Source organism: Limulus polyphemus, unplaced genomic scaffold, assembly GCF_000517525.1.
Source record: "Limulus polyphemus unplaced genomic scaffold, Limulus_polyphemus-2.1.2 Scaffold65, whole genome shotgun sequence".
Classification (NCBI taxonomy): domain Eukaryota; kingdom Metazoa; phylum Arthropoda; class Merostomata; order Xiphosura; family Limulidae; genus Limulus; species Limulus polyphemus.
Genome location: NW_013665675.1, coordinates 604548 through 623724, shown reverse-complemented (window position 1 = coordinate 623724; position 19177 = coordinate 604548). Strand labels below are relative to the sequence as shown.

The 19177-nt window shown below is 31.9% G+C and overlaps 1 protein-coding gene and 1 long non-coding RNA gene across 2 annotated transcripts in view; both read left to right on the top strand.

The window, feature by feature from the left end:
• LOC106465048 (kin of IRRE-like protein 3) overlaps positions 1–15431 on the top strand; it is a 67549-nt gene extending 52118 nt beyond the window's left edge. The window contains exons 6-9 of the mRNA XM_022393363.1: positions 1019–1309; positions 8998–9285; positions 14274–14576; positions 15295–15431. Coding sequence (XP_022249071.1) covers positions 1019–1309; positions 8998–9285; positions 14274–14576; positions 15295–15431 — 1019 coding nt within the window. The remainder of the gene's footprint in view (positions 1–1018; positions 1310–8997; positions 9286–14273; positions 14577–15294) is intronic.
• A 1453-nt stretch (positions 15432–16884) lies between these two features.
• Positions 16885–19177, top strand: part of LOC111087278 — a 32045-nt gene continuing 29752 nt past the window's right edge. Inside the window, exon 1 of the long non-coding RNA XR_002611988.1 lies at positions 16885–16914. This is a non-coding gene — a long non-coding RNA (uncharacterized LOC111087278). The remainder of the gene's footprint in view (positions 16915–19177) is intronic.

Genomic DNA, 19177 nt, shown 5'->3' with positions numbered 1-19177 from the left:
ATTCTAAAATTTTCTTTTTATTCCTATTTCTACATTCACATAGTAATATATATGCACATATTAGAAAATGTTAACCTGTTTTTCAAATGTATAAAGCATACGTATATATATATATATATTTCTTAGTTCCAGTGGAATTTTGCCGTGAGTGATGGGCGGGGAAAGAATATGTATTGAATTCTTTGCTCAAAATAGCATCATTGTTGTATTATAGCGAAGTCATATACACATTTTATTGTGAATCATAAATGTTATAAATATAAGCTATACTATTTTTATACTAATTTCTTACAATTTCCCATAAATATTCATTAAAACCTTTAAAAGCACAAGTGAGTTTTCCTTAAGATGCATAACGATGAGTTTATTTCTTTTTTTATATTGTTGAAGTTATAAAGCTCATGTAAAAATATACATACGTCATGAAGTAAATTATTAAATATCGAATAAAGGAAATGTGAACCGACAACAAGAACGAGTTTTGGTTTGAGAACGAGGGTATTATGAATATTGTACTTTTATCCTACTTTTCTGTTATACCTTATTCCTTAGAATAAAAAACATACATCGCTGGTAAAAGAAACTTTGGAATAGAAAAATTGTATTCATTTTTTAGAGTGGAAGAATAGTTTAAGATTTATTTTGTAATATGATAATGTTATATGTTCAGTTTCTGTCAAATTATATGTTTTACGTGATTTTGTTTGTTAAAAATTAAATACTAGAAAAATAAAGCAGATAACAGTTAAAACCATAAATGCATAATCTGTGGAAAATGTAACTATTTCCCCATCAGTTACTTTTTCTTCTATTTATTTCCTATATTTTTATTTTGCATTTTTCACCAGCATAATGTAGCCCAATATGATTTTTTTTCCGACGTTACTATAACCCGTATATATTTCTATATCACATTGCTTTTAGATATTATAGTAAGTTCTATTTAGCATTATCAAAATAAAGCAAGCAAGAAAATATCAACAGAACATCAATCGTATTCTTCTTTCCTTTATCTCAGATGCTCCTCAGGTCTTCCTTCGTCTGGGAAGTAAACTTCGCCATAGTCATATTCAGGAAGGTAATGACGTATACTTTGAGTGCAACATTCGTGCAAATCCAAGTGCGTCTTTTATCGGTTGGACATTCGAGGGACAAGAAATATACACCAACACTGAATCAGGAATCATCGTGAGCAATCAGACTCTTGTTCTACAGAAAGTTCAACTTTCCAGTAGGGGTCACTACACCTGCACTGCAACAAATATGGAAGGACGAAGAGAAAGCAACAGCATATTTCTAAGGGTACAGTGTAAGCAAAATGCGCAAATATGGTATTTATTTCTAACGATTTAGAGACGCAACGTGAATAACGTTGGTTTTCTTTACATTAGCCATAATTTCTAAGAAAAATAAAATTATACCTTTTGAAAATAAATTAAATTAAAGCGTTATAGCAAAGATGCGTAATAGGATGTAGTAGATTGAACTATGATTGGCTTCTTCATATGCGTGCCCAGACTGTGGATCGAAAGATTAATATTTCTCATCACATATTCGCAAAAACGCACTTTGGAGCTGTGGGTTAACTATAAGACTGATGGTAAAATTGCACTCTTCAGTCAAGTAAGAGTAATCAAAGTGAATGGAAAGATTAATATTTCTCCTCACATATTCGTAAAAACGCACTTTGGAGCTGTGGGTTAACTATAAGACTGATGGTAAAATTGCACTCTTCAGTCAAATAAGAGTAATCAAAGTGGAGGAAAAGATTAATATTTCTCCTCACATATTCGTAAAAACGCACTTTGGAGCTGTGGGTTAACTATAAGACTGACGGTAAAATTGCACTCTTCAGTCAGGTAAGAGTAATAAAAGATATGGCGGTTTGATGCATTTGACTACTTGCCTTCCTCTTGTCTATCAGTTCAAAATCGGGGACAAATATATAGATAGCATTTGTTTTGTCAGTAATTTGTAATTTCCACTTGGAGCTTCATCATTTTTGCCTCCCCCCCCTAGTGGCACAGCGATATGTTTGCAAATTTACAACACTAGAAACCGGGTTTCGATACACGTGGTGGACAGAGCACATATAGCCCATTGTGTAGATTTGTGCTTAATTACAAACAAACAAATTCAGGCATGTTATTATATCTTATCTTAAATAAATATATTCGTTTTAAGAAATCTTGAAAAATAATAATAATGTCATTTGTTCTGAATCTGAGTTTATTATAAAGCAGTAATTATTCGTATTTATGTTTTAATGGATGTACTTATCTATCTCTAGAACGCTTTAACTAATAACAGAACCCATATCGAGTTATCCTTAATCAAATTTTGAAAATAAGTTTTGGGTCTTGAGATTATTTTATATAATATGTGACCAATCTTTAATTTCACTAATGTATTACTGCGCAGTGTACAGTTTCTTCAGACAAAAGGTCAGCCTGAGCTATTTACTTGCGTTAATAATAATAACAATACCAAAAAACGACACAACAATTCTTATTGTTTTTCGTTTCAGTTATGCGTTTTGCTGTCGTAGTTTCAATTGGTAATTTTTTAGTTTCACTAGGATTATGTTAGTTACCTAACGGTAAAGTAAATTCTACCATTTTTACGATTAGGACAGAATAAAAAACACACGATATTTTAAAACAGTTAGTCAGCTTGTTTTTGTTCTTACTTTTCATCAGTAACATGTGCATGCGTGAAAGACTGTACTAGATGTCTTGAGGTGTAGTCGAGAAAAAAAACGTCGATAATGCTTAGCATGACTTTTCATATCTTCTATCGATTTCTTTCACTGTCATGCAAGTTTAAACTATACTGGGATAATTCTCTTTTGGTGGTTTTTTGCTGACTTCGGGAAAAAATGCAGTGATGAAAATTGATAATATCTCATGGAATTGCGCTCATAGTTTTGTTTTTGTTGTTGTTTTTTTTCTTTTCCACAAGGACTAACTGCTAAACATCTACAATCGTTGTATGAACTTTGACTGAGAAGCACAAAAAACTATTGGAATATATAATAAAAGCTTTATTGTTGATCTTCTTTATATTTAAGGGGGGATCTAAATAAATATAATTTTAAAGATAATAATTCAATGTGTAATCCTAGACATGACTATGTGTTCCTGTCCAGTACTATTTCATATAAACTATAATGATATAAAAATGTTATTTCTCTTTCTGTAGAATACTTCACGCTAATCAGCTATTTAATCTACAATTTCTTGTTAAGTATGATTGAAGTACAATGCCTAATTTTTATTTTTATCCTAGCAATGAATTGATACATTGTTTTACTAAGACATTAGAAATATAAGCGATACATTTATTAAAGTCCCAGATGCTATGTCTTGGAGTTCGTCATATCATATAGCTTATTATTTTTTATATGAATTTTAAGATGTTACTAAAGCCCACAAACGGATTACTGAAGTCAAATAATGGTAGCAGGTAGCAACCAAAATATTAAAAATACAATAATTATTTCATTACTGAATGCTACTCTAATAATAATTGCGGCAAAAAATATATGACGCTGAAACTGAAATGAGTGCCCTAAACATTTATATCTATGCAAAAGTAATAACGTCATCGGGTTCGCCCGCAATAACTGGTTTAATGCATGCAGAAAAAAATTCATAATCGTGTGATATCTGTTCCTCTATTTACGTATCTAAAGAGAAAAAACATTTCTCATTAACATGAATAATATCAATTGAATAAATGACCTCAATTATACATAACACACCAAATATTACCATATTAAATCATAATGAACCAACAAAACTTAACGTTCGTTACTACTATTCTCCTGAGATATATCGAAAACTTCGCGTCCAAACACAAAGACGATCCCGTGCAAGCAATATGAGTTTTATCTGTTAACCTACCACATATATGTTTAGGTGTACATTTAAGACAGCACCTCCGATAACGCCTGTATGTTTATATGTACATTTAAAACAGAACCTCCGGTAACACCTGTATATTTATGTGCACATTTAAGACAGCACCTCCGATAACACCTGATGTGTTTATATGTGCAATTCAGACAGCACCTCCGATAACACCTGTATGTTTAAGTGTACATTTAAGACAGAACCTCCGATAACACTTTGAAACGAGCGACACTTTTCTCCAAATACTGATTTTGTTTTCATCAGAAAGCGTTGTTCCACACTATTAACAATTTATTTTTAATAAAAACATGCCAACAAGAGAAACATTGATTTAATAGGATTTGTTTGAACATGTATTACAAGGTTCCTCTTGTTACCATATTTTTGGAGACAGTTTATTTCTACAATGCTAGTTTCTTGAGTCCTGTGTATTTGAGCGATAATCACTGTCCAGTTGACAGAACAGCCTATATAATCAGTGGGACGTTCACTAGATGTCTCCTATTCGGCACCTGCAGTAGTCTGTGATGAAAGTGCAATCTCAGTGGTCTCTGAAAAGAGACCTTTCTTTGTCAACTGGGTCAGGCTTGGCTTTGCAGTTAGATATATCCGACTACTAATCTGAAGCTTCAGATTTTGAGGTTCGTAGCCTTAAAAACACAGTCGAACACTGAGACTGTAAATGCACTATGTGAGTGACAGTTAAGTATTACTATTATCTCAGGATAGAGCAGTATAATAGTGGCCGTGGGGTTTATTGAAAAACTACCTTAGGGACGACTAAACGCAGATAGCCCTTTGTGTAGTTTTGCGCGAAAATTAAGAAAAAAAACAGTTTGTTCATAATCTCAGTAACTTATTTGTTTATAATACAAGCAACTATTAACATGCACTGACAAAAGCTTTACAGTGACAATAAAACCAATTACTTTATGAAAAGTTGAAGTACAGAGAATACACAAGCATTTGCAGTTGAAGTAAACATTTGAGCTTTCCATAAGTACTTAGATAATGCAATGAATTTATTGCAACTTTTTATCCAATAAGCATATTATACAGAGGTTGAGGTTGTTATATTAGAAGATTTGGAGCCGCATGATGTAATTACAGACTATATCGCCACAACTTGCCATGGTCTATGATTTCATGGTGTGCAAAGTGTGAAGTGCGTTCCCAAAAGGTACAAGCGACTACAAATATAGGAGCACATAAATTATACCTGAAATTTCAAGTTTAAAAATAAAGAAGTTTTAAATACTAATGTGCAGACATTACTACTATTACGTAATATAGTAACTTTAATTAATATGGTAAAATGATAGAGGGCGTAACAAAACGTATATTTAGAAAATGGGCGACATAAGAAATTTTGCGCGCTACTGCTCTATACGATTACTAAGCATATTGAAAATAACCCAGTAGCGTAGTTTCCATTGCAAAATGAACCGTTGTAAGGCCGTCCTGTCCAAAGCACATCACTACCCCTGTTGCTTTCTAATAGCCATCTAGTGTACGAAGACGACAGTTTTCAACAGTCCGATCACAAAGAAACCCATAAATGCTGCTTCTGGTAACTTAACCGATGTATGGAATAGCATGAATACCAGTTTCTTTCTACAGCTACTTGAGGTACATGGTGGCTGAATAGATATGTCGTTGAATAACTTTCGTACATGCGAGTTGTTGCTTTTTGAGACCGAGATTGTTCTTGATTATGTTGCCTACTATTGCCTGTGATACGTGATCGGTTTCTGACACTGTTTTTAGTTTTCGGGGATTCTCACCTGTTACAAAACGTAGTTTACCACAACTGGGATACGACTTGTCAAAGGTCTCTCTCTCTCTAAACGGTCCATTCCCAAGTTGATCCATATTCGTTTGATCTCTAATGCACTTAAGTAAAAGAGATTTTCCCATCTTGTAAATTCTAAATCCCCCATGTAAACACATCTTTTTTTATTTGAATGTATGAATATTTTGCGTCGGAGAGTGCTGCTACATACTATTTAACGGTTTATATGAAAAATATTAATATTTAAGTCATTTATACTTTTAGCAAATAACCAGTTATTCTGGAGGTTTAATCTCATTCAGATCGTTTTGTTATAAACCTAAATAATGACTGAGTTAGACTTCAATGAGGAAATTTTTGAATGTTTTTACCCAGCAGTTTAGCTTGGGTTTCTGGACCTCATGAAAGCAATGATAACATTCATAGGTATTCAAGTTTGAAGCGAAGTGACTGTGTGCACTATACTGACAGAATCATGAGACAGTTGTTAATGTTAGATTCCAAGTCAACAGCTGATAGAAACAGCGATAAAAGATAACTCAAGTGATAAACTAATTTAAGATTTAAAGCTTTACAAGTATTATTGTACAAGTATTACAAGATCTTCCACGTTGACTACAGTAAACAGCGGAAAGGAAAGGCTAAGAGGCTAAGGGAATACTTGTTTTGGTTTTTCAGACTTAAACACAAGCTGTCAATATTGTGAACGAAAGGAAATCGAAATTTCAGCTGAAAATAGTATTGAATATTTAGTGAAGTATACAGAGGGTTGAGTACGTTACGTTAAAACTATTTTGATCAGCAGATCAGCAAGTCATGCAAAAATCACAGTAGGCAGAAAGTCGCGGTTAAACATATGTTTCAGAACTATATCTTAAAATTGTTTTCCGTTACGTATGTGATGTGATATGACTAAATATTGATAGCTTTTGGGTATGTCAGAGATGGTTGGAACATTTCGTTTACTTTATCTACCTAATTAAATATATTATTTAAAAAACATCAGAACTTATAAAGTGATCTATTAACATAGCAAGTGAAACTTTAACGAAAACAAAAGACAAGACATTGTTTTCAAATTACACAAAGATTTATCATCACAACAAATATCACAATATTTTTGTTATTTGTTTGTTATATGTTAGTTGTTTATTTTCCAGATAGTAAGCTATAACAACATTCAATCAGTTACATGTTTAAGATACTCAGTTTCTTTACGCAATTCGGTAAACAATCTACAATCTATTCAGAAATCTTATTGTATTGTATAAAGCAAAAATGTTGCACAGAAGTAAACGCATTCCAAATTACAACTTCCTACGACTAGGATATCTTTACGCCACCACCCTACCATCTATCATAATATAATGATTCTGTTAGTTACTGCATACGAATAATTAAACAAGGGAATGCCGTTTACAACTGCTTTGTCCTATTTATTTACCTTATTGATATTTTGGGTACTTTTAAGACATACATTTAATAAAATCATATTCTTGGGAAGTAACATGTCTATATAACTTATGTTTTTTTTATATGATATTTGAGAAAAGGATAAATGAAATCCTTATTTCTTGTATTGAAACTGTAAAACCGCAACCGTTTTAGAGGAGGCTAAAGTAAAAGGAAAAGTGAGAAATACATCATTCAGCCCAAGTGTGATCAATAGGTAGACTTTCCATTGGCTTAAAAAAAAGACACCCACTCTCTGATGCCATTAAGTTTGAGGGTGGGTCAGAGTATAAATGTTTGTGCTATGTAACACATTGATATATATAGTAATTTAAAATCAATACAATTCTACTTTCTATATATACTTAACTTTTAGTCAGTATAAATTTAATTAAACTATTTCATATTAAACGTTGTTGCTTTTTAAAGTACAGATGAGAAAACGTTGTAGGAATAAAATATACGACATGCACCCACAGATAAAAACAGTTAGTATCCAGTTCATCTCACTACTCTATGAAGAAACTGTTCATGCTCTACTTAAATAAATGATAAAAAATTATTAAAAATTGGGTTCCCTATTAATTGTTTGAGTAGAGCCTGATGTAGTGGTTAACTTACCGAGATGTGAATCGAACTCGCGATATGCTATTGTGGACGCATTCTAAAAGTGGCAGTGAATCTTTATATTTAATTAAGAATAACTATATAGACAGCTGTTGCTGCTGACTGGTTACTTTCCCTCTGGTCAACATTTCTAAACCAAGGACGGTTATGCCTGAATCTAATAATCACAAACAACTTAAAAACTTGAACATTTCTTTTCAGTTACAGTGAATTTCATTGAAATATATGACTGCACAAAATATCCAGAAACTGGATTTGAGAGTTAAAATTAGTAGACGGAAGGTTCAATAAAATAACAGTTACCTTTTCACATTTTAAACAGTTCTTGAAATCGTCAACAGCAGTATATACACTTTACGGCTTCGGAAAGTTGAGTATATTGTAGGTTAACTAAGGACGGGTTTTGTGATTCAAACAAATAAGAAGAAGACATGAAAAGCAAAATTTAATGCATTATAAAAAATGTTATAATTTTCTCAAGTTATAACTGAATTATTGTCAGTCTCGGAAATAATTCCAAGATGGAAGAGAGAAAAAGCCAACATAGTAATATATATATATTCTACTCGTCTGGCATACTCACTACACTTATCCAATATGATATAATAATAAACCAGTGGTATCGCAGGTGTCAGTGTAGCTGCTAGCTATGGTGTACATTACCTGCATGTGGAATATAAGTTGGTTAGTTATAGTGGTAAAATAATGAATTAGATACAACCAGAATTGAAGATAGGCAACCTTGATGGTATATTTATAGCTTAATTGTAATATGAATAAGATATATTATTTTTGATGCTATAATGATAAATACGCTACAACGAAAATATTAGTGGAGTCGTATGTCGATGTTTAACGAATGGTCAGTCGTAACAAAAATTTCACTGTTCACCATAGAATAACGGTTGGCTAGAATAGCGGTGTAATCTTTTGCTATAGCTAAATTATAGGTTAGTTTGCACTGACTATCGAGTAATGCATTTTTAATAATGTATGTAATTCCTGTATTTAACTTTGTAGTCAGTTTATGTTTCTTTGAATATTCATTTTCAAACTACTTTCAGATTTTCGCTGGAAGTATTCTATAAATTATTTAATATGAAACTACTTGCTCATTATTCTATTTTTACAGTAGTTATTTAGCTATTTTTATTGCACCGTATCTTTACGAAAAAGTAATGATATGCATGATATTTGTACCATATATTTCAGACGCTCCTGTATGTGTACCACAACAGACATTTGTGTACAGGGCAGCATTAAACGACCCAGTTCAAGTGACTTGTGAACTGAGAAGTGACCCCACTGATATTATATTCAGCTGGTTGTTTAACAACAGTTACAATAACCACGAAGTGGTTACCTTTGTTTCTAAAGGTACTGTCAGTACCGCTACGTATACCCCCAAATCAAAATACGAGTTTGGAACTTTACTGTGTGCTGGATCTAATAGTGTGGGTGAGCAACAGAATCCTTGCTCATTTTCCATCATACCCGCAGGTAGGTTATGAATTGAATTTCTATATTTAAAGATGTCTGAGGGAGATTTCGACATTTGAAATGATACATATTTGAATAGTTTTTAAAACACAAACAAATCAAAAATGTTTTATTCAAATCACCTTAAGCTAATACAGAAATAACAATTGTAGAATTTTAAAGAAGTAACAACATTTAAACTATCCAATTTTGACGAATGAAGCTACAGCATGAACATACGCAATCAACTTATAGCTGGGAATGGCTGATGTGTAGTGTCCTGTAATGTCTCACCTCCTAGCGTGCTATGCATTGAATTACTGGTGTCTGTTTTTGAATTTTATCAATGCATAATTTCAGAGAGTTAGGCCGTAGAATATTTTTATATAGACCTAACAATTTCAATATCATTAATAAATGTGAAATAAGCGTATTTGTGTCTATTTTATTATAAATATATAAAAATGAACTCTTCATTTAACGCATATGTTACGAACAGCTAATGCAACGAAAAAGACATATTAAATGATAACTATTTATTAGATTAAATAATTTCTGATGTGTTAAATAGTGTAGTTTATTATACATATATGAGTATACAGTATACACACACATATACATATGAAGATATAAGGATAATAGACACAAAAGAAATACAAGAACAAAACTTTGCCGCTCGACAACCATAATTATATCTCATTTAAACAAGAGTATGCAGCTTGTTTTCTTACTGAACTGTGATGTGTTAGTAAAACAAACATCGCTTAATTTTGTCTTTTGGAAAATAATAGTTATAGATTAGATATTTCTTGAAACATTAGTTCACAAGGAAATCACTTTGATCAGGTATACGTGAAACTTTCTACGCTGTCATTAACTTTGACACTTTTTTGTTGCTGAACCAATTTATTACTTTAATAATCTATTAATTTATTACTTATGAATATTATGAGTTTATGTGGTGTTCCGTGAAATATTTATATGATTATAAGTGATAACGAAGTGAATAAATTTTTTTATTTGAGATCTAGTTAGCTATGAGTTACTACAACTTTATTAGTTGCCATTAGAAAACAATTCATTTAGAAAATCCTTATATGAGCTCTCGACTTTATCAAAAATTATATTATGCTAATGCTATTACGTAATGTTATTAGTGTATGTATGTGTAAAGGGGAGGAATAAGGGTGTAACAGAATATAGGGAGCAGTAGAGCAACACCAGAAATAAAGAAAATGGTCTCCTTTAATTTTGAACTGACAGACTAGATAGAAGGCAGCCTGTAAACAGAACCAAGTGCTAGCTCATGTTTGACTGAATAATGGGATTTAACCAACACTCTTATAGAGCGTCAACGTCTCAGAGGGCTAAACCCATTTTTGGGGTAAGAGATTTACAACCCAAGCACGCTAAGACCAAACCCACACGCAGCTCTTTTTCTTCTGATTCAAGGTCACTAACGTAATCTTAATCGGTTATTTATCGCAGTGAAATATCAGAAAAAAATATATTTGATTTAACGTTGTTACCAATAGATTACAAAATAAAATCAATATAACTCTTAAAACAAAATCAAAGCAAACAACTTTAATGCCACAGTCGGTTTCAACTATAAACCTACATCCAATTTAGCTTTGTTCCAAAATTGAGGATAATTTTTTTTGTGTTCAGGACTTGAATTCCAATCTATTGTTAAGAGTACTCTCAAAGCTGCAAAGAAAGAACTAAACGATAAAACTCACACTGTAATTAGGGTTAACATTGATCTGACAACATGCATGCTGTGTAGATTTGCTCGAAAATTCTGAAACAAACAATAAACTGAAGAAGGAAACATTAAGTAACACACTCTAGAAGATAAACATTCATGCGTTGTTCTAAATGCTTCTCATTTAAAATAAAATGTTAAAAAACTAAACTACAGCTGTCTGTTTATTACGTAGATGTTATCCAGTTCGGTGGTTGTGTAAAGTAATGTATGCTATTTTCCCCTTTTTATAGTTACTTATATCAATTATTTGAGTTCCTGGTTTTATTTATGAAGAGCATATTGAAATATATTAGTTTGGTATGTATAGATAGGTGGGTATGACTAAATGGTACTACAAAATGAGAAAGAGTATTATACATATGTGTGTGTGTTTTCAATTTATATACTTACTTTCAGGAAAATATCGTTAATGGTGTCTGCAGTTTCTTGACGAAGCCATTAGTGTTAACTAAGTGGGTCGGAATAAAGCTCACAGTATTTTGACTTTTTAGCCAAAGATACCCTTTTCTTATCATTAAGTGCCGGAAATCTATTACGTTATTTTTCATTAAGTGCTGGTAAAACGCTAGAGTTGCCAGGAAAATGTTCACAGAATACTTAATTTGAATGAAAATGTTGCAGGTATTTCTGACTACTTCATGATTTTTATTATCGTTTTTTTTTGTAATCAAACATTGGCACAAACTAAAAAAAAAAACATGTAGTTTATTACATAATTTCCATATGTTTTATGTATCAACAAGAAACATGATTTACTGTCAGGTTTTTTAGTTGTTTGCTCACTATTTTGGGATATGTTGCGAATGTTTTTAATAAATCACCAACAAACAAAGTAAATATCAATCTAATTAGTGTTTGGCCAGTTTTATTACTCTGTTTTTCGCTAAATTATTTGTATTTAACTGTTCACGTAATAAAACTGAATTGTAACTGAAGCAATAGCTCAATAACTTTCTTTTTAAGTTCCAAAGACTCACAATTATAGCTGAGTTATAGCATTCAGTCACTCCTTTGCTGACCCTTAGCAGTTAAACAGAAATCCTTGGGTATCCCGTATACAGAGAGTGTGTAAATGTATCTACGATCAATACTTCAGATAGTTATTCACATGCTATGATGTTCAGAACTGTGAAGTACACACACACACACACTATATATATATATAAGTAATATATATCGTTTTATTAACGGGTAAAAATTCTTGAAAGTATATTTTTCCTCCGAACTATAGTTAAAGATACCAGAAATATAAGAGTGATACGAATTTGGGTGACAACGTAAGCGTGAAGTTGAAAAGAGACGTCAGGTGTGAAAGGAACACCAGCAAAGTCAGTAATATATGCATCTAGTAGATTATGGCTGTACGAGCGTTGCCTGGAACATTAAATCTCACTAAAATAAAGTTCCAATTAGAGCAAAGAATGGAGAAATTGAGTTATGAAAAAAAACACCATAAACATCAAAATGGAAGTAGGGTTACTATATTTTATTCATGGTGCTACCTATGCATTTTTTTATTATATTACAAAAAAGTAAGTATATCTGATGGATAAGTGAAGGTAAATCCTAGTCATTGAAACTTTGAACTTAATTTAGAATACAACAAATGGTAGTAAGAATAGGAAGAACAAGTAAATCTTATAAATCAGGCTGCCTCCATGATGACGTCAGGGTCATTATACCATGATTCTATAAGCATAAATAGCATGAGAAGATGGCCTTGGCATGACCTCGTGGCTACAAGGCTCAACTTGAAATCTTTGGTTCGTGGGTTCGAATGTATCAGCCATTGGAACGTTATAAAGTAACAGTCAATCGCACTTTTCGTTGGTAAGGAGTAACCCAAGAGTTGGCGGTGGGTGATCTTGACTAGCTACCTACCCGCTAGTTTATCACTTCTAAATTAGAAACGATTAATTCAGTTAGCCTTCAAATGGCTTTGCGCAAAATTCAACAAACAAACAAATAAAACCATGACAAGAACATAGAACTTGTAATGATATGAGTTGCATGATATAAAGGGGAAGAGAAAGAACAATATATTTGAGATTCAAGCCAACTGGAGCAAAGAAAACATGAATATAAAAAGGATGACACGTTTTCCATATTTTGTCTTGTTTAATTTTCCAAATGTACATTACTTCTTTACACGGTTTCCCTTTTACATAACTGGTCTATTTTTATGTATATATTGCATCCTTATATGGCTGACCCCTTTAATCTAAGTTGGATGTTGTTACTTATAAAAGTTTTGATTAGATATCACTACTTTTATGTTTTGATATGTAATATCACTTATTTCTATTACTTTACAGATCTAAGGGTGATGCAAAGTTTGCACTTCATGGAACATTAGTTTACATGTATATATATATATATATATATATTGAACATAGAAGTAATAGTTTTGTCCACTTATTAATCATTTTGAATAAACTATAATCATGTTTTCTGTGTTTAAATATGTTAAATTATTTTCAAAGAGAATAGTCAGATTTTGTGATTACACATGTTGTTTATTTAGTAAAACTATTTTATAAAATATATTATCTATATTTTTATATTGACTAAAACCTTAACAAACTGCGTTAGTCCATTTGTGTACTATTTTTACCACTTTTTATTTGCTTATTTTCATTAATCTAAACCAAGTATGAAGCTGTATTTAATGGGAAATATAAGTGTTCAGGTCTGTTCAAATGCGTAAAAATAATGACATTTTAACTTTTCTAATAGTTGTGGTAATGCCCCAGATTTGGCCAAAGGTTCTGACTTGCTTTTGAGTCACTTGACTGGAGTCACTGCTGTTTCTTATCAATGTTTAATAACATTCCCTCAGTTTCTGCTCTGTCTTTTTCCACATGAGATATACCTGAGAATTTCACTTATAACCTGACGATTACAATCTCATAAGTTATGAAACTCTGGAATAAGGAATACAGAATCCTGATTTGATAGTGTTTTTACGATCGTAGATATTCGTTGAGAACAATTTATAACAAATAAGGTAACAAAAAGAATGAGTGAAAATACCCCAAATGGAATTAAATTGTTTCCTAAAATGTGATAACATCTAACTAAACGTAATAAGTTAGTTGTGTTGCTTTAACAGACCCAAAATGTAGGTCCAAACTTCTTGTACAACTGGCGTTTGTTTTTATGCATATTTATATTTCGGAAGTTAATATAAATATGAATCGTAATCTAATCTCGTGGCATTGTTTTTCGTTCTAAGCAGGTGTTCCTGAACCAGTTCGCAACTGTTCCTTTGTCAATCAGACAGACAATGAGATAGGTCTAGAATGTATAGAAGGTTATGACGGAGGCCTGAAACAGCAGTTTTACGTTGAGGTTGAAGAATCTCTTAATAACAAGTTGATTTTGAATATCTCATCTTCGAGACCCTTATTTTCTATACAAAATCTTCCACCTGGATCATCGTTCAATTTTAAGATTTATTCATTCAACATGCAAGGTAAAAGTGATCCTGTAGTTTACAAAGGATACACTTTCGAACCATTTGGAGATCATTCAGATCAAGGTAAGTTGTTTCTGGAGAATTGTGTGCTATTGCAAATACATTATGTTATTCAAATTAAAAAGCCTTAGAAAATATTTTCGTCAACATGTTCGTGTTAAAAAGGGTACACATTTTCGCTTTTAAAAAGATATATAACATTGTTATTTTCATTTATTTAAATTATCCAATTATCCATATATTTGCACATGTTCTGTACGCTTGCATTTTCGGTATATTATTTCTGTTTCGCCAAATTAACATGAAATTCCCCTTTTATTGTATTTGTATTTAAAGTATCCTATCTCTCATCACACTAGCAACCAAGCCTATTGATTTCACTCTGCTTGCTTAGCGAATGGATATTATTCAACATAACAACCCTTTGTTTTCAACTTATTAGACTAATTCACTATATTCGCTGTTTTAAAGCAACTCTTGTTTTACTTGGCTGTCAAATTTTGTAATGACATAGGCAGCATATAAAATAAAGTTATCTTTTGATTAAACATCTGACATGGCACCAGTTAAAACACATTTAACTGAAATATTGTTTGAAATGATTTGTAGTGGTGTTTAAATATTTTATCCTTTACAAAATTCTAAAATTATAAACAAATAATCTATATTATAACATTTATATAACTCTATGAATGTTTGTTTTCGCTTAAAAATAATCAAAACTGTTTAATTTATGGTTCCTTTAGAACTATCTCATAAAAGGAATATTTCTGTTTTACAGAAAAGAATTGGGCTGTTCCTATCAATGCATTATTGACAGCTCTTGTGTCAATCCTTGTTGTCTTGATTGTCATTGCAGTGTGTGCTGTTTTTATTTTAAAACTAAGACTCATTACGAGAGGTAAATATTATGCATAATGCCTGTGAATGTAAATAAATAATATTGTACCTTATTACGATACTACTCCATTATACGATTAAAAATATCCACAAACGATTATTAATGTACGCATATACGTGCAGTTGTATATTCTATATATAGTGTGTTAATCCAATCGTGTTTTTGCATTCCCAATATAACGATAATTTATTTAAGATTTCTATGATAATATTTTTTCTCTATTTGACAATGAATCTCTGAATCAACCGGACCAATTGTGTAGTTTTTGGAAACAAAGTAAGATCCATTCCACACGAGATCCGAAAATCTGTCAATTTTGGCATCTTTAAGGCTTGATCTGAGGAGTCTTTTCCTGGGTTTTTGTTCTATCGAAATAGCGGTCTTAATGGCTTTCTCTCTCTCTCCCAAAAGTTAACCACTTTCACCGCTCTGGTCATGGCTGTCCAAGTCTTCCGATGATTCTGCAAACATACCCGGTCTGTACGTAGACGTGCTTCTCTTCGGCCTTTTGACATTTCTATTAGAGCCAACGGAAATTCTTCTCTGGTCGTTTTTATAGTTTGCTTTCTCTGCAATTGGTATTCCTTCACGTTCGTATTCTCAACTGCTGCACTGATAGCACGTAAAGCATTTTGCTTCCTCAAACTTGCAAGAAATCGTTGAATTTGATGATTTTGACAATGTACATTTCGAGATGTGTACAGTATTGTTAAAAAATTCGCTAGTTGTCTTTACATTACTGATTATTATTTACTTCGCGAAAATTTCTATATATGTTGTATTACACCATGACATCAAGCAAAGTTTACTAATATATTTATTCTTTTAGCCAACAAAAAAAAGGTAACTGTTTCATCTCTTCTACCTCTTTTTTTAGTTTTTGGATTTTTCTTGTTTTATAAAATGTGCAAGAGAATTAAGAAATTATCAGACGCGTGTCTCCCAGAGGTGCAATACTCTACGTGATCTGGTTGCCTCAAGAGATTCGTTGTTAATACTTTAGAGTATGGTATTTTATAGGTTTACGAGTTTATTATAGATACAAACTACTTATATAAACAAATATCATATATTTCTAATTTGTTTACAATTTCAAAATCTACCTACATTTCTCATTTATAAATTGTATTTAATACCAGCTATAAAGTGGTATTTTTTACTTAGACAAACTTAGTTACCTAATTAATCTTCCTAATTAGTTCATTTCTTGTACATATTTTACATTATTTTAAATTGCAATCATATTTGGTGCTGCCTGATAAATGTTTTTAGAGATTCGTGTATATACATTTATTTTACTATGGCATCTGTATCTCGTATATGTGACGTTCTAATCAACTCACAAATGATTAAAATATGTTTATACCAATTCAAGAAATAATATAAAATAAGGAATATTTAGAACTTATTCAGTTATATATTGAATGTAGCACAAGTATATGTATCATTGTTTGCATATGCTCTGCTTTCAGATGATAGGCAAACACGAGAAAATAAAATGTGAGTATAAAGTTTTAAATTTCTAATTAAGTAGGTTATTAAATGAAAATATAATTAACATTTCTAGTTCTAGTTCTGACCGTAACGTTACCTTTAGTATATTTTAATATTTGTTTGCCACACAAGCATTGAAAGGGCAGTTATTTAATAAGTCAATTTTCACTTAAGAATTAGACTTACAAGCAGTATCAAAAGAGAAAGCAAAGCCAAATTGTTAGCAATATATATTGTAAAATGAAAACTTAAAGGTTAAAACACTCCAATGATGCTTTACACGCATAGATAAAGTATTTAGCACCGACTCGAAACAAGCGCAACGCATTTCGATAGAGTTGCTTTGACCTACGACACACTTGATTAACAAATTATATGGCTTAATAATAATTTTATAGAAAATTACTTAATTACGAATACTGACCGAATAATTGTTCATTATGTTTATAATTTGCACTTCAAATAGTTTTAACGATATGATTACACACCCAGCGTAAACTTAAGATTCAAATGATCTATATAAATATATAGTAAATATTAGCACGAAATACTTAATAATATTTCATAATATAGGATGACTTGGGAATAAAAGATATAAAATAAAAGTGTTTTTTATACCTTAAGGAATATGCCACGGCTCAAATGCACACCTCTGCCTAGAGTATGCAGACGCCACTTGAACATGTAACTTGATCCACTCGGCATGCTTTGCAAGGAAACTTGGTGAGAGTGAATACAGAGAGGGAGACTCACACACGCAAGTACTTTGGAAGAGCCGATATATGCAAGGGATATATCATACAAAAAGTCCCCAGCAAGCCGTTTGATGTAAAGTCCGATAGCGTTTGGATTTAGATGATTAGACGCGATTCTTGCATAGTAAGGGGAATCAGTCGACGCGGTTTCTAAGAAATGAAGGACTATGCGTCTTAAGGTTGAAAGTTGAAATTCGAATGTAAAGTCTTTAGGCAGAATGAGTTATGAAACCTGCTTTTTCTGCGCTCTATGCGTGGGACCTACGTGTCTAAGTTAACACTTTCCAAAGGTCATGTTGAAATGTTTGGTTATCAGAGAAAGATATTTTTCCAACAGTATAACACACACACCGCAGCAAAGCACCAACGGTCAAAATTACAATATTAAGATCTTCAAATAGTTTGTCCAGAATCGATAGATTAACTGTATAGAAAATCTTTGATATAACCTAAAGTAGTTAGTTCGCGGAGTTAAACCACAAAAATCCAATTGCATTTAACTGTTTGAACTTTATAAAAAATAAACAAATTGCACCAGAGATCTGTCAGGAGCTAGATAAAGGCATACCTCGCTGAATAGGAGAAGCTATTTGAGACTAGCTCAGTGTTATTCCATATTACAACAATGATTTCTGAGACGCTTCTTTTTGATTACATATACATGAATAGTGCTCGGCATGGCCAGGTGGTTAGGACGCTCGACTCTCAATCTGCGGGTCGCGGGTTCGCATCTCCGTCCCACCAAACATGCTCGCCCTTTCAGCCGTGGGGGCGTTATAATGTGACAATCAATCCCACTATTCGTTGGTAAAAGAGTAGCCCAAGAGTTGGCGGTGGGTGGTGATGACTAGCTTCCTTCCCTCTAGTCTTACACTGCTAAATTAGGGACGGCTAGCGCAGATAGCCCTGGTGTAGCTTTGCGCGAAATTCAAAACAAACAAACAATACATGAATATTTATTGGCAGAGAGATGCATAATGAGACAGTTTTATACCTGTATAATTCTCAGCTCATTCATGATTTAAAAGCTAAGTTATTAATACATTTTGTATCAAAGATTCTTATATTCGTGAAGACTAGAAAGTATTGCTTTCATTATGAATTCTTCCAATATTTAAATTGATTTGATAAAACTACTATTAGCTCATTCGAATGTTAAACAAAAATGTTAACAATAGTATATTTTGCTATCAAATATTATAATATCCTTCTTTATTTTAATCATATGCGTCTCTAATGAAACTCTTTGAGCATACACTTTCTGGTATGTTAAAGGTATACAAGTTCTTAAAAAATGAATTTGAATTAGGAAAAACATTATCCAAATACATAAAATAACACATTCAAACATCTAACCCCGTCAACTAACGGGAACATATTTAAATTTCAGTTTTTTATTTTTCAGTAAAACAAAGTTGAAAAAATATAGCACGAAAAATCTATAGAATAAACTAGACCCCCGTGACCCGTTGGGTCAACCACTATTCAGAGGTTATGAAGAATTCAAGCTAATT